Raw genomic sequence first — 19,110 nt, 5'->3', positions numbered from 1 at the left:
TGAAAATATTTTGATGGCGTATCAAATAATAAATTGGCTGGGGCAAATAAGAATAAGTCTTCAACTAAGTGCGTTTCTCTTGGTTTCTACTCATTGTCTAAAAATATATAGGCTAACACCGATTTTATTATTGACTTCGTATTAAATTTATGTTTCAAATATTGTTTAAATTATGTTTCAAATAAAATCGCCGTACATAAGCAGTCACCGTAATGAATTCATGTAACTGAATGGGGATTAATTAAAACAAGAGAGAACGCTATAGTTGAGTTCCCCGCTACTCATCTAGTGGAAGTGCGATGGAGGCTTTCCAACACTGACAGTTTTTGGCGGTTTGTGGGCGTTAGAGTGGGCGTGAAAAAAAGTTTTTTGGCAAATCGATAGAAATTTGCAACACTAATAAAACTATGAAATAAATTAAAAAATGTTCCAAATGTGTGGGCGTGGTAGTTTTTGGGCGGTTTGTAGGCGTGGCAAAAAGTTTTTCTGCAGATCGATAGAAATTTACATTACTAACAAAAAATTGTTAGTTTTGGGCGGGTTGTGGGCGTTAGGGTGGGCGTGGTTTTTCTGTTAATCAATAGAAGTTTACAATATTAATAAAAAAGTATCAAATTATTTTTCAAAAGTGTGGGCGAGGCAGTTTTGTGCGGTTTGTGGGCGTGGCAACATGAATCGACAAACTTGCGCTGCGTCTATATCTCTGGAGTCTGCACGCATAATCTAGACGTTTTAGTTTTTATACTTCCTGAGATTTCGACGTTCATACGGACAGACAGACGGACGGATGTTTTTTGTCCCATGTTTCTACGTCCACTTTAACGCCCACAAACCCCCCAAAACCGTCACATCCACACTTTTGAAAAAATTCATTTATATTTTTTCTTGTAAATTTGCCACAAGGCCCACAAACTGACTAAGACTGCCTACATTTTTGAAATATTTCTTAATTTTTTTCAATTTATTATTTTTTTCTTCCAATTCCTATGAAAAGAAAGAATTTATCAATATCTTCATGCACGTTAACGGATATCTAATAGTCGGGGTACTCTACTTTTTTATAGCGTAATCTCTTGCTTATCATTTAATTTTGTATGATCGTATCCAAACGCTATTTTGGGGTCATGATACCATTTGAAAATATTTATTTATTTATTTGCTCTAAAATATGGATACATCCTAATATTTTCGTTTGCCACCTCTTAAAACTAAATATTTTCAAACCAAATCGTTTTACCACCCTTTAAAATGGGTTTTATCGTTTGCCCACCCTTTAAAATTCATTATCTAACTATAATGAATTATAACATTTTCTATGCCGTTCAAATTTGTAACTTTTATGTACCTACCATTCGCCGTGAGATTAAACTTAAACAGTTTTCATACAAATTTACTAATTTAAAATACAAAACCAAAGCCGATCTGTCAACGTCCGTCTATATGCCCATCTGTTCGTCAGTATAAGCGTCGAGATCTTGAGATCCTTTTAAATCGCGGCCACACCCACTAAAACACCCACAAAGCCAAGTTATATCGAATCTTTTGCAATCCCTGAAGCAGTTTCCTTACGGCTCGCTACTTGAGTTTTGTATTGTACTGCGCACATCTTGACCAAAATATTATTTTAGGCATTTTTACTTTTGATATTTAAGTGCTTCACAAAGCGTTTTATAACACCTACCATCTTTCAGATTCGTATACTTAATTAAATACTTAAAAACATGTACATATTTTATATTTATATAGATTTAAAGCTAAATTTTAAATAGTTGTTTAATATATTGTTCTTGTTTCTTTGTTTTGTTGTCGTTTACCGTACTAGATGCTGGCCGTGTGATAGAAACGGAAAAGGCGAAAACTTATTTTACGTAATGGAGCATTCCGAGCCCATGCTTCATCAACAGCTACCAACATTATCGCCGACCACCGCCCTATATTCGAACTTTAATAACCCTTTGGATCCAGGAACAGCAGAAGGACCACGTTTTAATAAAACTGGGTCACACGTCCATAGCCCGTATGTAGGCGAAAGTCAAGTGAAAAAAGTTTCTGAACTCTTATCTTTTCCCAGCCACCTGAATCTGTACCAATATGTTCGAACCATGGCGAACACCACTTTCAACAGCCGCAACCGATATATTCCGTACTATAACAATCGTTCCTACACCTCTTCGGCAACTGCTCTCTCTATGTCGTGTAATCCCCTGATCAACAGCCATACGCAGATCCAAGAGCAACAAGGTGCAGCGTCTTACCAAACGATTGTTCCGTTTTATCAGCCCACAAGCCACTGTGCGCAGCAACACACAAAATTGTCATCGGTTGCTCCAGTTCTAGATAATTCATTCGCTGAAAGCAACACTTGCTCCATGGCCGACATTGCCTCTCACAACATTAAAATTAATACGATTCCGACTAATGTATTGTTGCCTTGCTCCAGGCCTACAACAACCGCGGTGGCCATCCAAAGGTCAACCAGCAAAGAAGGTGGAGATAAGGAAGGTCATTCTTCTGCCAAGATTACAGAAATGAGCGACGTTGTAACTTTGCAGATAACCAACTTGGATTACTCGCTTGACGAATCACATCTACGCAGCTTTCTACTTAATCAGCTTAAGCCCATTACGCCCGTTGTGTCACTTCTCTTTGAGGGAAGCTCCTATGCCAAAGTCACTGTTCCTGATCTTTACGTAAGAGTCAATGCTAATTCAAAAAAGATATTTTTTAAAGTCCCACAGGAAAATAAATATATTTATTTTCGAATTGTAAGTGACGGTTCCTTATCGAGGAACTCTTGACTTAATTTTTCGATTCATTGTTTGACCCTACGTTTTTTGCAATTTGAGTGATTGGTCCGTTGCCAAATTCTTATTCGCTTGGGTAATGGGCTGTTGGGCTCCTAAGCTAGGGTGCAGGGCTTCAAGGCTAACGCAGTGCTAGCCGCCAGCTCCTTTCCCGAGTTTCCACTTACTCTTCGTGCAATCGCCCGGCTTGCTCCATAGTGGCAAGACGCTGCAGCAAGACGCCCAGCTAAATACGATCGTTCCACCCAAGCCTCAAGATGGGGTGGACGTACCTGGTTGGGGTTGCTCGACGGCCTCGTTTCCGCTGCCTTGCCTCTCTTGTCGTCCTGGATGCTACGGACTGCGCTACTGGTTGCTATACACTTGGGCTAGGAATTGTTGTTGTATATCGAGACAAGGTAGCTCACAGCTGCGTCTTGGGAACCGCCGTGCAAAACAACAACACGTTAACCACACGTCTGTTCTTCCGGTCGCGCAAGTACCACGCCTGTTTGGCTCTCACAAACGCTCCGGAAAACTGCCCGTTTCACGTTACGTAATCTGGGTTCCTGCACGGGTCCTTGCTAGGATTGTTCAAGAACTATCGTACTCGCCGGACCAACGCAGGGTCTGGTCTCGATTAGTGGCGTAGTAAGGAGTCTCAACATAGCCGTGCTTTTTCTTAATACTCGTAAACCTCAGTATTACAATTCAGACTTATTTTTTCCGGAAACTCGACATAGCGATCTCGCTCCTTGTTGACTTTGAAGGCGGTTCATGTTGTTCACTAGTATTCTGCTTCTCCTCGACTGTTCGGCGCTCAGTGCTCGACCTTCTTCAGTTCGCATCTACATTTGTGCGTAGTTGTAACTCCGGAGATAATAAACCTGTTTTTGATATCCTGGGTTAACACTCTGAAGGCAATGTTTTGATTTTTTTTCAAATTTGCCGCTCGGTATCGTTTCCGTGAAGGCGCCCCTTTCTTCACCACCGCTCTTTTTCCTACATCCATCTATTATAGCCACCTTCCGATTTCTTCCGTTGGTGCGGCGTTGCCACTCGAAGGTATTAGTATTTTTGCTGTCGACAATATCGTCCAGTGTCATTCGAGCGGCTTGTGAACGAGGCGCCCCCTGTCCAAAACACTGGTGTCTACAAACAAATTTATTTGCCGATAAGCTTGAGGCCCCAAAAACCTTTTATTTTTGTCATTGTTCTTTCCTTTCCTGCAGAATTATCTAAGTTCCGTGTTTGCTTCTGTCCTGCTGTGTGTGCCCGTCTCCTGCTCTGGTTTCGGGCTGGATGAATAAACGGTTGGAATGCTTCCTTTGTCTCTTTGGCTTATTATGTAAGTTCTCTCCTGCTGTGTGTGCCCGTCTCCTGCTCTGGCTTTGGGCTGGATGAATAAACGGTTTAAATGCTTCCTTTATCTCTTTGGCCCATTAACTTCGCTGAGTGCATTACACCTCCGTACCCCGCTTGATCGCTAAATATCCCCGTTGACTCCGTTTTTGGCCTGACGCTGAAATAGTAGTTTGGTTATGCTCCGTCGGCTCCTGTCGATTCCTTCCCTTCCGACGACTGTAATCTTCTTATCTATCCTAGATGGTAGAGCATGTTGACTCTGATGGCTGGTATACGAAGAAACAGTTTTATTGCTCCCTCTGCTTTCCAGATCTCGCTGTCTCGGGTGAGTTTGTATAACGCAGCATTCCGGCTTGCTCGCGGCATGTCTCCCTTCACTGCGTCTTTGGCCTGACGCAGAATCGGTGGACCGGCTCCCACGATTCTCGGGTTTTGTCGACTCAAATCCAGAACCCTCAGGGTTATGGCCGTGAAGCATTGCTTAGAGGAAATGTTGGATCTGCTTACTCGTGTTCCCTCCTGATTCTGTCAGCTCTCCTAAACTCGGTCGTTACCGCTGCAGAAAAGCTGATGGCCGCTTGTCATTCTACCTCCCCTTGGGCACGCTGTGACGCTCCTTCACCCACACTGTTGACAGAGACCGCGTTTTCCTGAAGCCGAAATGAGACCATGAGAGGTCTGGATCTTCCAGAGGTTTTGGGAAGACGCCATTGGTCAGGCACTTGGTGAACGCCTTCCCAAAAATGGCTGGCTAAAGGGAGAGAGCTAGAGTGCACAGCCTTGCTTTCCTGACTTTTCCAACTAAAGGTTCTCCTCGTTGTTGACCGTGTCGGGTGCTTCGTCGGGCCTAACTGAGGCGGGGTCGGCGGAGCGTACTACACTGCGTAGGAATCATCGACTAGACAACCAAGATTTTACTTATTTTCACATTTTTTTTTCTTGTTCTCTATGTATTTCTATATCGCGTATAACTTATCCCGAATAGAGCCGTACAATACACGGCAGTGCATCTGAGTCGGTTGGGTGGGAGGTGTGGACGTCGGACACGCCCGTTAAAACAAAACAAAACAGTTATTGTTCCTTGCTAAAGAAGGTTTTAACTGGTTTTTTTCGCCGGCAGTTGCCATCTTTTAGTGCCAGTCTACGATTGTTATATTTTTTCACGTCTACCATGAGCTTTTGCGTTTTCTCTTGGGAAGAGGCGCATAACCTAAGAAGCAATAAGGGCATCTCCTTCACCCTGGTTACGCTCTCTCGGGTGGTTTCTTCCTGCGTGTATCTACCGGTCGCGGTAGGCGCTCCCATTGCCTCGATTTTCAGCAGCGGAGTCCTGATCTGTTTTGCTGGATGTACTCTGGTGAGGAGGGCGGTCTGCTTTAGTGGCCTCTCGGGGTTGCCATCGCCTGTTTTCTGGGGAGGGGTCCTTTGGATCTTAATCCCTTTGATGGACGCCGTAAGCTCATCTTCCGCTGTTGGTGCACTTTTTGCATTGCCTAAACCGACGGCCAAGGTCGCCGACCGTGAACCTTTGGAACTCCCAACCCCGCGACTTCTCTAAATGCTTTCTGTAACGTTTCAGCCGTGACTTGGTGCATGGGCACCAATTGCAGCAGAACCATTGCTTTCATGCTTCCAGACTGCTGCCAGACCTCTTTCGGCATTTGTGTCAACAATTTTCCCGCCGCCTGACGCTGATTCGGTTTAAGCCATGCACAATGTCCTTATGTCCCTTTACATTCCGGCCAGTAGTACCGGGCTACCAGTTGTGCTATTGTCTTTCGACTATCCACATGGAGAGTCATGAACTCTCGCAGGACGGCTTCCCTTAGTTGCCGCGGAACGGACAACTTCGTTTCCTGCTCTATACGGAATCTGCTTAGACAGGTGTTGCTTTCCCATACGTAATTCGGAAATTTCTGGGGATGTGCATTTATTTTCCCACAAATATTTCTGATCCAGCTGCATTCCGCGTTTACCTCCGTTTCCTACATTCTCCGGAATGCTGTGCTAGCCGCTACCTCCTGTCCAGTGCTCGGTCTCTTCCGCCTGTTTAGTTTCGACGGCCTGTTCCTTTCGCAATCCAAACGATCCTCAGGCTCTGTTCCCCAAAAAACTCTCTTTTTACAGACTCGGTTTTTCTAGCTGTTCCTACGCTCTGATTTGTTACGTAACTGGCAACGGGCAGGTCATCTGCATTTGTGGGAAAATGTGTTATTTCTCTAAAAAATTAAAGAAGTCTGCGTTTCCCTATGTTTTATTAGGTTCAAATACACTTTTAATAAATACATCTTTTTTTTTGTGGTTAGCTTTTAATGTTGCTGATCAATAGCTTAACAATGTCGTCTTTAGATGATATGATATAGTAAAATTCGATTTTTAAAACTTACACCAAGAAAAGAGAAACACCCAAATCAGAATTAGTCTGATTACATATCACACATAGTAAATCGCATGGGTAGAATTAGTCTACTGCCCCAAGCCGACCAAAACTGCAACGGACACACTTTTAAAAAATGTTTTGATATTTTTTTGTCTTTTAATTTTCTATCGATTTGACCAAAAACTTTTTTTCACCATTGTTACGCAAACAATTGTAGAAAGATTTTACTTTTTCTTTTTAATTTTTTTTTCCTATTTCAACTGATATTCCAAAAAAATGTTGAACTTTCTCTTTCCCATTTTCACAAGCTGAAATGCGTGGATCTCGACTTTACCTATCTCTCTGGTTATACCCGTTGTAGAGTAAAAGGGTAGACTAGTTTCATTGAAAAATATGTAACAGGCAGAAGGAAGCGTTTCCGACCATATAAGGTATATTCTTGATCAGGATCAAAAGCGGAGTTGATCTGTCCATCCGTCTGTCCAGCAGTCCGTATAAAATGTGGAAAAAAATTGTTTGTCAAACCTACTCTAACAAACTGGCTAAAACTGACACGCCCACAGTTTTGAAATTTTTTTTAATTTCATCGATTTGCCAAAAAACTTTTTCCTACGCCCACTCTAGTACCTAGAAACCGCGCAAAGCTTCCACGGACACACTTTTTAAGTTTTTTTCATTTAATTGTTTGTGTTTTTCTATTTATATCAAAGTCCCAGAAAAATTAGAAAATTTCTTGTTCGCACTTCTACTACCTGAGTAACGGGTATCTGATAGTCGGGGAACTCAACTATAACATTCTCTCTTGTTTTTGGTTTTAATTCCATTAATAATTATAATATTAAAGAAAGGATAACTTCGTTTCCTATCTATTAACTTTTAGAGGTGGAACTTATAATGTTTAATTAGTTAGTTAGTTTAAGGATGTACTCTCCTTTTGTAGGCACTTACTCTTTTTTCCATTGACCATCTCTTTTTTTAAGTTCGCAAAGCAGGTCGTCTCTAATTTGCACCGTAAGAAGATTGGTCACAAGCGCATGCTGGTCAGTTATACTCGCGATTCCTCCCTAACAGAGGTCAATACACTACGCTGCCAGGTCGCAGGACTTCTAAAGGTAAATATTAATGGCCTCCTTAGTCAATTATTTAACAATGCTTATATTTAAGGATGTCCCGTTCAACACCCTCCCCATGTATAAGTTCAGAGAACTCTTTCAGTCGCGCTTTAAAACCTCAATCAGTGTTTTAGATTTATACAAAATGCAAGACATATGTACCATTAACTCGGACAACAATGAGGAAAAGTTTATCAGCTTAAATCCTGAATTGGTAAACACACTCGACATATCCCCCTTAATGGAAGGACTCCAACATAGTGTTCCTTACTGTAGTATTCATTTTAAAAAGGAACAGCACAAAGGATGGGCCGAGCAGGAAATTGAGCCACTACCAAATGTCTTCATGAGCATTTCGGAAATTCAGAAACTAATTTATCCACTCCTAAAGGTACATACGGGCGACATTCCAGTGGCTACCCTTCTTCACTGTATCAAAGAAGTACTTAATGTATCAATAATGGCCAATGAAAATGGCGTCAACATGGAGCATTTGATCTGCTGTGTTCAGGGCATTCAAGTTCGGGCAAACAATTTTGGCATTAAAATTCTCGGATGGTTAGAAATAAACAAAGAAATGCAATCAGGAACTTTTAATGCCAGTTATAATTCATGTAACCTAACTGCCAGTGATCGCATGAATTGTGGAAGCTATTTCAAAAACACAGTAGCCGATCCGCTTTTCCAAATTTCCCGCGAAGTTATAGAGCTGTTAAAGATGTCACCAAAATCAACTATGAAATTCAACCGTTTTATTCCAGCCTATCACAATCACTTCGGAAAGCAATGTCGAGTTGCAGACTATGGCTATACAAAATTAATCGAACTGTTTGAGGCATTGTCAAACGTTGTTCAAATTATGGGAGACGGCGAAAATCGTCAAATTACGCTTACCCACCGTATTCAAATACGCAGGTTTACATCAGACTTATTGCGGGTTTTGCGCGTAAATGGTAACAACTCAGTTCTGCTTTCGCAGTTGCCGTTAGTTTTTACGCAGACCCAAAATAGGACTTTTGACATCACTGATTATGGAGTGTGCGACCTTATAGACATTCTAGACGGCTTAGTAAGCTCCAATATCGTAACTTTAGGCACTGTACAGAACGGAAAAGATATTCTGATATCAATGCCAAAACGCAAACAGACCAACAGTGAAATGGAAAAAACGTGTGTGTTCGCTGGCGAAATGATCGAGCTCTTTCAAAACGCTCTTCAGTACACAATTTCATTTCAGAAGTTTGTACGCTCCTATCATTATCACTTTGCATATCAATGTCGTCTAAGTGACTACGGCTTTCTAAAACTAGCCGATCTTTTAGATGCAATTAATGGTTTAGTGGAAATGGAGTTGACAAGTGATGAGGACAAGAAAATTGTTCTCTCGCCAAAAATGGCTAGAAGAGTTTTCTCTGAACAATGTGAGAACCTAATTCGCAATGCAACAGGAAACCCATCGCAATGTATGAAGCTAGATCAGGTGCTAATAATGCACAAAAAGAAATATGGCTACCAAATTAAGCCGAAAACTTTGGGGGTTTCGGATATGGCTATGGCAGTAGAGTTGTTGCCTTACGTCGAGCTGAAAAAAAGAGAGCAGACCATTTGGCTTATTTGCCACAATAACGATCTTGAGTTTCGTATTCTTTGCTACAGGGTGTGTAAGTATGTCATTGAAAGGGATACTTGCGTACCAGCTTTAACAAACGTTAGAGGAGAAGTTAAGTTAACTCCATCTCAACAATTTTTAAAAGCGATTCACAAAAGCGCATTAGTTAGAGATTTCAATGCTAAGCATAAGGACCAGCTGTCAGAGTCAGCTCTTTTAGCCATGCGACATGCGATTGAGGTAACACTATTATATAATTTATTGTATTTTAAGAACGTATTTACACACATTATTTACTACAGATATACAATGATGGTGGCATACAGTGCATTCGCCTTACCCGTTTCATGAGGTTTTTAATTGCCATTGTGCGTATGCTTGAACAGCGACCAAGCATGTATCTGTATGAGATCAAGAATGGTTTAAACTGTGGCCTTAGCACCACATTTGAATTCGGATTCCCGAACCTATATTCAGTGATTACAGCACATAAGGAACTATTCAGGATTAACAACGGACCAACGCAAGAGAGAAGTGAGGTTTCCATCAATACTAACTGTGAGCGTAAGTAAAATCTAGGTGTCCTATTAAACAATATCAAAATTAATGATTGTAATTTGCCAACCCCACCCCTCCCGCTAGTTCGAAAAAGTTCCTTTGGCATAGACCAGCACACGCTGGAATCCCAGAATCAACCATATTATAAAAATCGAGCACAACGGAGCTTTCATAGTCACATTGGCGAGTATAATGGACTTCAAATCAGTCAGCCCCCCCAGAAACGAAGCGCAACAATCAACAATTATTCTACATTTCAAACATTACATGCCGATAGCGACCTACTTAATTTGCCAGAAAATCGTTTTCCGTCAAGAACCATCTCATCGTTGCCTAATAGTATCGGATCAGCTCTGGAAAGTGGTAGTCTTTCCAATAGTTACAGCAACAAGGAAAACTCTATGAAATCTCTTCAATTATTTAACAGTTCATTTAACTCGTCTAGCGAGCTAAATGTCACTCTAGGAGCAGGAGATTTAACAAACATATCTGCAGAAACAGCTATCCCAGCTGACACTTCATATGATCAACCATCCGAACTTTGGCGTAGACGTCAAAAAAACTTGAATCACCGCCATTCATTAAATTTTCCCAAATCAGATAATGGAAATGACGGTCCTTGCATCATGGGAAATTGCATCGCACTAGGATCCATTTATGAGCAAACGAAGCATGGGGCTCTAACAAAAGAGGTAAAAGCTTAAAAAATCCAACATCTTTTTTAATATGTTTCTTTTTAAGTAGAAATTACCATTTTGGATCGATCCCATTTGGAGCAAAGGGTCGGAACAGCCTAGTCATGACATACTTAACATTCGACTTCCCAAGGCTAAAACAACTAAACCGTTTTCCAACATACTTTCACCATACACCATTTCAAAAAATGAAAATTTGAAGCGACAATTGTTTAATTTTGATAATCACGATCGTAAAATAGCTTAATACCAAGTGATAAGCCTATTGTCAAAATAATTCTTATTGTAATAGCACTAAGATTTATTTAATGTGCTCATATATTGATACACTTAAATGACTTCGTAGGAATACAAATAAGAAAAATGTATTTTTCATTTATTGTATTTATTCTGTGTTAAGTAACATTTTTTAATTTTTTTGTAAAAAATTGTATTATATAAATATTTTATACTGTTAAGAATTGCTTGTAAAGAAAATCAGGGATAGCGAATGAATCGGCTGTAAATACAGCGGCTGCCGTACGTTCGGACAAATCCACAAAATTTGTTGATTATATCACCTTCCCAGTACCAATTTCAATTTTTTTCTATATTTTTCTATTGTTTGAACTTTTGACTCCTAAAACTTTCCTTCTTTTAGCTTTAAAATTAGTAACCTTTTAAAAGCGTAATAATATAGTTGCTCAAGAAATCTCTGTTACCGTGCTCCAAACGCGAATCATACTTGGACGTCTTTACTCTGTCTGTCTTAAAATGCAAGTAAGTTATTTCACTATTCCACATTGCTAAATATTTCTTAATACATACTGAAGTGAATTCATCACGTGACAAGCTATTGTCTTTAACGCATCGTCCGGGGCCATGTAGAATAGAGGGAAATCTGATGACCTCGCAATAACGGAACTCAGAAAAAAGCGATCGAAAGGATTAAAACAAAATACCCAGAACAACTCGATGCGAATATTTATTTATTTTATTAAATATGACATAATTCCATGGAGATGGAACTTAACAAAAATATATATAAAAGAAGAAAGAATGCTATAGTCGAGTTCTTCGACTATCTGATACCCTTTACTCACCTAGTGAATGTGAGACAGAGAAATTTCCACAATGACACTTTTTGGCGGTTTGTGGGCGTTAGCGTGGACGTGGCAAAAAGATTTTTGGCAAACAGTTTTTTGCAAATCGATAGAAATTTACAACACTAATAAAATTTAAAAATATCAAAACATTTTTCAAAAGTGTGGGCGTGGCAATTTTGGGCTGTTTGTGGGCGTGCCGACAAGGGTCAACAAACATGAGCTGCGTCAATGTTTTTAGAATCTGTTTGCTTAATCTCAGCCTTTTAGCTTTTATAGTTCCTGAGATCTCGACGGTCATACGGACAGACGTACATGGCCAGATCGACTCGGCCATTGATCCTGATCAAGAATATATGTACTTTATATGGTCGGAAACGCTTCCTTCTGCCTGTTACATACTTTTCAACGAATCTAGTATACCATTTTACTCTACGAGTAACAGGTATAATTAGTAATGATGCGACACGGCCTTCCTTACCAGCACACAGCCTTGTGTGTAAGATAAGTTTAAAAATTAAATGAAGTATAGCGTTGGACTCCGAATGTGATTTGATAGGGCCGAGTGATTGCCAATGTAAATGCCCAGTAGAAAAAGACGGAGGTTTCGAGGAGGTTGAGATTGTCTTCGAGAACCGTTTTTTTATTTCAGCTAATATTCAATATTCGTGCTGTAACACAAGTATATCGTAAAAGTAGTGAATTAAGGAAAAGTGTGGCCAGCGGTCATTTAAAGAAAAATAAAGAATTCCCTTTGGATATGAAAGCGGATGGATTCCCTCCTTCGTTTTGGGACGCCTGAAACTGGCACACAAAATTGGCGTAATCATCCCGACCGCCTTGCAATGTCCTAGATTGCAAAAGGCTCCAGGTTGGAATATGCCGCTTGCTCCTTTTCAGAAACTCATCTAGGTATTTCCATCTCGAGGCGATAAGCTAGCTAACAGCTTTGAGTCTCTGCCACCGGTTTAGGATAAAACTGGCTTCGTCAGTGATGGGAGGATCGGCGGGGACGAGTAGAGGTCCACCCAACAGAAGAGTCCCGGAGAGAGCGCGATGATATCAGTGAATCCTTTGACATCGCGGGAATTGGTCTGAAGTTAAGACATGTCTCTATACGACACAGTAGAGTGGATAATTCTTCAAGGGTATATTTATAGTTACCCGTCGCCTTGTAGAAGTGACATGGCAAGGACACCCTCTTCTAGCCGCGTACCTTAAGAAGGCTCCGAGAAATTTCGACGTGGTCAAGTCAGAGGCCTCGAAATAAATGATCTTCGTACTGAAGCACACAAAGACGCACACATAGATTTTGGTAATTTGACAGGTGCGATAAGCTGATTTCCGCCATTTATGGAAATACGGTGAGTGAAAGTGAACATAATCTTGAATAGTTTGGAATGATAGGACGACGTTCATTCTAGGATAACGACTCAGATGCAGTCAAGCGACCGCATGACCTCATGACGCCATCAGAATCCAAATATAACTGGACGTGGGAAGCTGTTTCTTGGATTGCCAAAAGTTTAATTCCTCTGAATAGTCGGAACGTTGAGTTTGCCTAATAACTACGAGTTAATTCTGTGCGATTTATTTACTGATCAAGTCGGTAGGATAGGACGTAGAGATACATCTTCACCGGTTGATAAACCATAACTCGCAGCATGCGATCTAAATTTGAAAACCGCTCTAGGAGGTCCCTAAATGGGCACGCTAAATGGCATCGCATAGATATTTTTTCGAGATCAAGGTCTGACACCGCTTCGGCAGACGCAGACCAGGAGACTTTTGACTGATTTAGCCTCGCAAGGCCATGCCGCCCAAGTTCACTGTTCAGCCTTTATTTCATGACTTGCAATATCTGCAGGGTTGTGCTCGGAACGCACATGCGACCTTTGGCTGAGCAATCTTAGTCACTCGATTTGCTACGAAGGTTGTCCCTTGACAAGGTGGCTTGTTCAAACATGCCAGCACAATAGTGGAATCAGTCCAGAAAAACGATTCTTTTCGTCTGCAAGAACAGCACAAAACACTAAACGCGGGAGCGAGACGGTTTTGACACGGGCGACTTAGGTCTTTGACGTTAGAATTTTTGACGAAATGCTTATGTATTGGATGCGTAAATAATTCGCCTCACCATAGGCCTTCTGGGACGTGTCACAGAAGCCATATTTGAACTTACGCTCCCGGTCGAAATTGCACCCAACGTGGGACGCGAACTTTGTAAAATGAGGTATACTCGATTCCATTACAACTTTAAGAGACCGGTAATCTGGTACAATATGATGGACCAGTTAAAGGAGGGTGTTATATGATATCCTCCGATAGATTAGAGGTGGAGACTCAACTGGTTTTAGGGAATAAAACACTTCAAGCAAAAAAGATGTGCACTTGCCCAGAATCAGCATCCAAATTCAATGGAGAGTTGATCAAGTGTACTACACATTTCGATATTTTTAATTTTCTCCAAACTCTCTACAGATTCCGTTTCTCCAAACTCTGTACGTATTTCGTTTCTCCAAACTCTCTTTCTCAAACACTCTTTCTCCGACCTCTCTGTGTCGCACAGCCGTTACTACGCTCAAGTAGGTTGTTGTTCTATTGCTTGCTGCACCTACGGGAAATGAGTATCATATCTGCTTTGTATTGGGGATTGTTAAGTCTTATAATAGACCCTTTTTCAAAGTAATTGTATTTTTAAAATCGATATGCCATATAATTGGTTGTTTTGCGATAACAAATGTTTCATAAAGTAAGCAAGTTTATTTCATGTACCAAGCTAAATGACGGTTAGAGGTGGCTGGAACGCTGGAAGCTGGACAGTCAAGAGGAATTGGAATACAAGGGAGCTACTGCCGTGAAAGTCAGCAAAGAGCAAGATCGCAACGTCGAAACGTTCGGGACGAGGAAAGTCTTCGAAATGAGACACATGTAGCTGAGACAAAGTTCAGCTAGGTTGAGACGCCTTGCTCCGGCGAGTCCAAAAGCGTTTGAACAGGCATGCACAATCCTAGCAAGGACCCGATTGCGCGACGGGACTGTGGTGTGGACCCGGTCGACTGTGTCGGAGATTGCTTACGTACACCTGGCGATTGCCTGGAGGCAGCCGTTAGCTACCGTGAGTTCGTGAGTTGTCGACCACAAACAGGAAATAGAGGGAGTACAACATACTATGGAATTCATCGCTGCTATACTGATCTTCCTGGCTCTGTTAAAGATCGTAAAAATGTACAAGAGATCCGTACGGCGGAGGAGGGCCCATCACCATGTCCTGGACAGAATTGTCTCCGGAGTCCCGCAAAGTGCTTAATTAAAAATACAAACGGCAAAACAATTAAAAGATCAAGTGAACCGGTGCAGGCCGTTAATTTGAGCATCAGCAAAAACCAAACAACAGCAAGTGCTCGAGTTACAATCCTGTGGTCGGGGGAGGAAAAGCTTTCAAAAAAACAACTGTGTAGTTCGGGGTATGAAACGAGAATCAATCTCTTTATTACAAAAAGTGGTATGCTTAGGCAAAATGTCTCTTCGGCCGAGTTCGTGTTGGCGATCTTCGTTAAAACTCCTCGGCTCTGGTTTTGTTGCCGGGTCGGTGTTGTTTCCCTGTGGCCGGGGAGAGGGGCATGTTAACTCCTCCCCCCCAGTCCGAAGAGAAAGGCCATAAGGGGAATGGCCGGATCGGAGAAAGGTGATTAGGTGACGTGTTGTTGGTGTATGCCACGAACTCCGACGACATTTTGAATTTGACAGTTTTTTTTTTTAAATGTGTATCTTAATGTTAAACATGAGTGTTGTTTTTATAAGCGTTATATCTTATGCTAAAGTTACACTTTGTTTACTTATTATCTATCTTATATTATTATTTGTTTCTTATGAAATAACAGTTTAGGGATAATGTTTAGTTTACTGGCTAATAACTACTACTTTGTTTACATTATCAGACAGTGTCTATATTGTAGTTTATCTTATTTTATAATGAATATGTGTTATTTCTGACTTCCCTAAGTTCGTTAATGAAAAATGTTTGTGCCTTTTCAGATTTTTATTTTTTTAGATTGTTTCTTGTTAATAATATATTTATTGAATAGTGCTTGTCTATCTTATGTTTCTTCCACTGTTTTCTTAACTGTTTTCCTAATTTTTGTTTGTGTAACTTTTGACCTTTAGTTGTTAGGAAAGTGATGCCTTTGTCTCTATCTACTTTGTGTAGTGAAAATCTCGGTGCTATCTTGTTTCTACGGTTTTCTTTTCTAAATATTTTATCATTAGGCTCGACTTGGATTGGTGTCTCTCTGTCCTCGTTTAATTTAGCCAGTCTTCTTTCTGTGGTCGCGTTTAAATGTTCCTGTACTTTTGGGTATATGTCTTTTCTAAATTCGTTTAATTTCTTAAGGTAATCGTGGTGATTGTCGAATGTTATTGTTTTGTTGAATATGTGAATTCTTCCGTGGAAGAGCTCGCAAGGGGTATAGGAAGTGCTGGAGTGTATTGCATTGTTATAAGTTGCTATGGCTTCTGAGAGTATTTGGACATGATCGCGTTCTAGGCGTGCTTCTTTTCTTTTGTTCATGATTATCCTGTATAGTTCGGTTAAGGTGGAGTGCAGTCTCTCGACAGAAGCATTTCCCGTAGATTGTTGGAATGAAGTTGTATGAGCTGTTATTTGGAATTGAGTTAAGAGGTCGTTGAATAGACTGCCGGAAAATTCCGCGCCCTGGTCGAAAATTATTTTCTGCGGTGCGCCATAGTGACTTATGAATTGTTGTAGGGCATCGGCGACTTTTATTGAATTCCTATTGCTAAGGGGGTAAGCTTGCGCTAGCTTGGTGAATTTATCGAAAATTGTGAGGTTACAAGTATTGTTAATGAAATATATGTCTATATGTACGACTGCCAATGGTCCCTATGCTGTCTAGTATATCTGCAATGTTCGGGATAGGGTATCTATCAGAGACAGTCTTCTCATTTAATTTCCGAAAATCGATTACCAAGCGCCACTTTTTTTCGCCTATGATGTCACTTTTCTTAGGTACGACCCAGACGGGTGCACTCCAGGGGGAATGGCTGTTTTTTATGATGTTTTGTTCGAGCATTTTTGAAATTTGCTTTCGAACTTCGTCTTTATGTACAAATGGGTAACGATATGATTTTGTGTGAATCGGTATATTATCTGTTGTTGGTATAGAGTGTTTGACGGCGTTAAGGAACGTTAGTTGGTTATTTTCGTTGTGGAAAAGTCTTTTGAATGACTTGCATAGTTTGAGTATGTGTTGTTTCTCCTCGCTGTTGAGGTGTTCCGTCTGAATGTTTAATTGTTGGTCGTCCGGTCGTTCTGTATCTGTTGCCGTGGACATGCAGTTTAAATATTGGTGGGTTCGTGGAGAGAACTCTTCTGCCTGTAACGGTTCCTCGAGGTAAAGTCTGAGTTATTGCAGATTTCGAAATAGGCGGATCCTGCGTTTGCGGTGTATAAACCGCCTTTTATGGATATTTGATTATCCAAATTTGTGGTTTCGCATATAAAGTCTCCCTGCATGAAGTTTACTGGGAGCGGAAGTAGCATTTTGGTATTTTGTGGCAGGTTATGTAATGTGTCTACAGGGTTTGCCCTTGTGAGGATTGGGATGGCGGTTTCTGGTGTTTCTAGTATGGATTCGGCAAAGTTTATTTTTGCATTTAGGCTAGATAGGATATCCATTGAAGTGGGGGTGGAAATCAAATAATAAGAACTTAAAATTGATCATTTTTCCGAATTGTTTGAAATTTAATTTATCTGTATATTCCCGAATTTTGAATGTACTGAGGACAGTGTGGATATTGATATCTGAGGTTAGTTTTTTAATATGATCTTCATTAATAACTGCTGGATTTATGAAAGAGTAAGTAGATCCTGTGTCTATAAGGAATTTGAGAGGGTTTGACACCATGGAGTTTGGTGATAAGAAAACAAATGGCAAGGAAGATCCGTGAGTCTTCTTGCTTATGTATCCGACTGGCTTCCCGAGGCTTCTACTAGAAAATTTGCATCATCGTTGATGTTGCATAGCGGAGCGCTTGGATTATGGTTGTTCCTGTTTTGGTGACTTAGGGCCTGATCTGGTTGGTCGTTATTGTGGAAGGGGTTCCTGCCCAAAGTTTTTCTATCTTGTCGACGTTATGGGAATTATTTTGACGTGCGAAGCGTTTTATTTTGTTGTCTCTGCATAAAGCGGCTATTATTGTCATTGTTGGTGTTATCATGTCGGGTGTTATCATGACGAGCGTTGTTGCCGTTATTATAGTTCTGTTGTCGTGGTATGTAGCGACTGTTGTAGTCACTATTAGTTGGTTGTTCTTTCGCGTATGGGTGATTCCTGTATGGTGGGCTGTCGCGTCGTCGGTTTTCTTGGTGTTTGTTCAGGCTTCTAGAGAAGTTTAATTCAATCTGTCCGTACTCGTATGTTTTCTCGATTGTCTCTGGCCTTTGATACCTAATGGCTGACCTAAGTGGGTCCTTTAATCCAACTAAAAATGCATTTAGGCAGAATCTGTCGTATTGGTCACGTTTGGCCGCGAGAGACTGTCCACTAGGGTCTGCTTCTCTGGCGAGTGACATTAGTTCGCTTCTTATTTTCGCGGTTGAGTAATACAATTTTCCCATACTGAGTCCGTCCGGAAAATTGTGTAGCTCTCTAACAAGCATTTCTTCTGTTTTCTTGCTAGAGTATAGTCGCTTGAGGTTTGCTTTGATGTCATCCCAACTAAGGAGTACATCGCGGACATTCAGCGCTTCGTCTGCCCTGCCTTTAATTTTGTCACGGATAGTTCCAAGTAAGTACTGTCCGCCTGTTGCTTGGTCCACTGATGAGGCTAACAAAAGGAGCTGATCTACTCTGTCTATAAATCTATCAAGATTGTCAGGTGGGCCTTCGTAAGTTGGTAGTTGATGTACAAGGATTAGTAGTTGTTGTAGATTAAGGTTTGTGTTTATTGAAGAATTGCTAGCGGTGGGACTTAGTGGCCCTGATGCGTTACCGGAATCCATAGCGTTGGTGGGATTCTTGTTTTGGGATGGAACCGACTGGTCTTTCTCTTTTGTTCCTGTCGGTTCCCTTATCTCAGATAGACCTGATCCGCTCCTTAACCCTAATCTGCCCCTAACTGTGTTACCGGTGTTGGCTTTTTTTCTTAGCATTTACGTGTATTGTATTTTTGTTTGCAAGTAATGTGCATGTGTATATAAAATAGTAATAATATGTGAGGTGTAAATAGGTATATTAATAATATGTATGTGTTTTTTGTTCTCTTTTTTTTTGTATAGGGAAAATTTTGGGTGTTTGTTTGGTTTGTATTGTTTTCGTTTGTATATTAATGTAGTAATATATTGTATTATATTTTGTGATACTATGTATATGTATCTATGCTTAAATGTGTATTATAATATGTGTGTATTCTTTCGAAAATAAAAGAGAACCTGTATGTGTGTGTCTGTTACGCAGTTTCCTCCTTTCCTTGTTTCCCGGTGTTTAGTGTTGATTGTATGTCAT

The 19,110-nt window shown here is 40.7% G+C and overlaps 1 protein-coding gene across 3 annotated transcripts in view; it reads left to right on the top strand.

Moving 5' to 3' along the window:
- Window positions 1-11,076, top strand: part of LOC122612456 — a 106,417-nt gene extending 95,341 nt beyond the window's left edge. For 2 of the 3 annotated variants that reach the window (XM_043786098.1, XM_043786096.1), the window contains 6 exons: window positions 1,823-2,690; window positions 7,509-7,640; window positions 7,693-9,489; window positions 9,552-9,813; window positions 9,892-10,499; window positions 10,552-11,076. In XM_043786098.1, coding sequence (XP_043642033.1) covers window positions 1,872-2,690; window positions 7,509-7,640; window positions 7,693-9,489; window positions 9,552-9,813; window positions 9,892-10,499; window positions 10,552-10,749 — 3,816 coding nt within the window. In that variant the 5' untranslated portion in view covers window positions 1,823-1,871 and the 3' untranslated portion in view covers window positions 10,750-11,076. The remainder of the gene's footprint in view (window positions 1-1,822; window positions 2,691-7,508; window positions 7,641-7,692; window positions 9,490-9,551; window positions 9,814-9,891; window positions 10,500-10,551) is intronic. The other variant, XM_043786097.1, reaches the window with a different exon arrangement.
- The last annotated feature ends 8,034 nt before the right edge of the window (window positions 11,077-19,110 follow it).

The sequence above is a fragment of the Drosophila teissieri genome, chromosome 2R (genome assembly GCF_016746235.2).
Source record: "Drosophila teissieri strain GT53w chromosome 2R, Prin_Dtei_1.1, whole genome shotgun sequence".
In the NCBI taxonomy this organism is placed as follows: Eukaryota; Metazoa; Arthropoda; class Insecta; order Diptera; family Drosophilidae; genus Drosophila; species Drosophila teissieri.
Note: the sequence above shows the minus strand (reverse complement) of the source record. Positions and strands in the feature narration are given on the sequence as shown.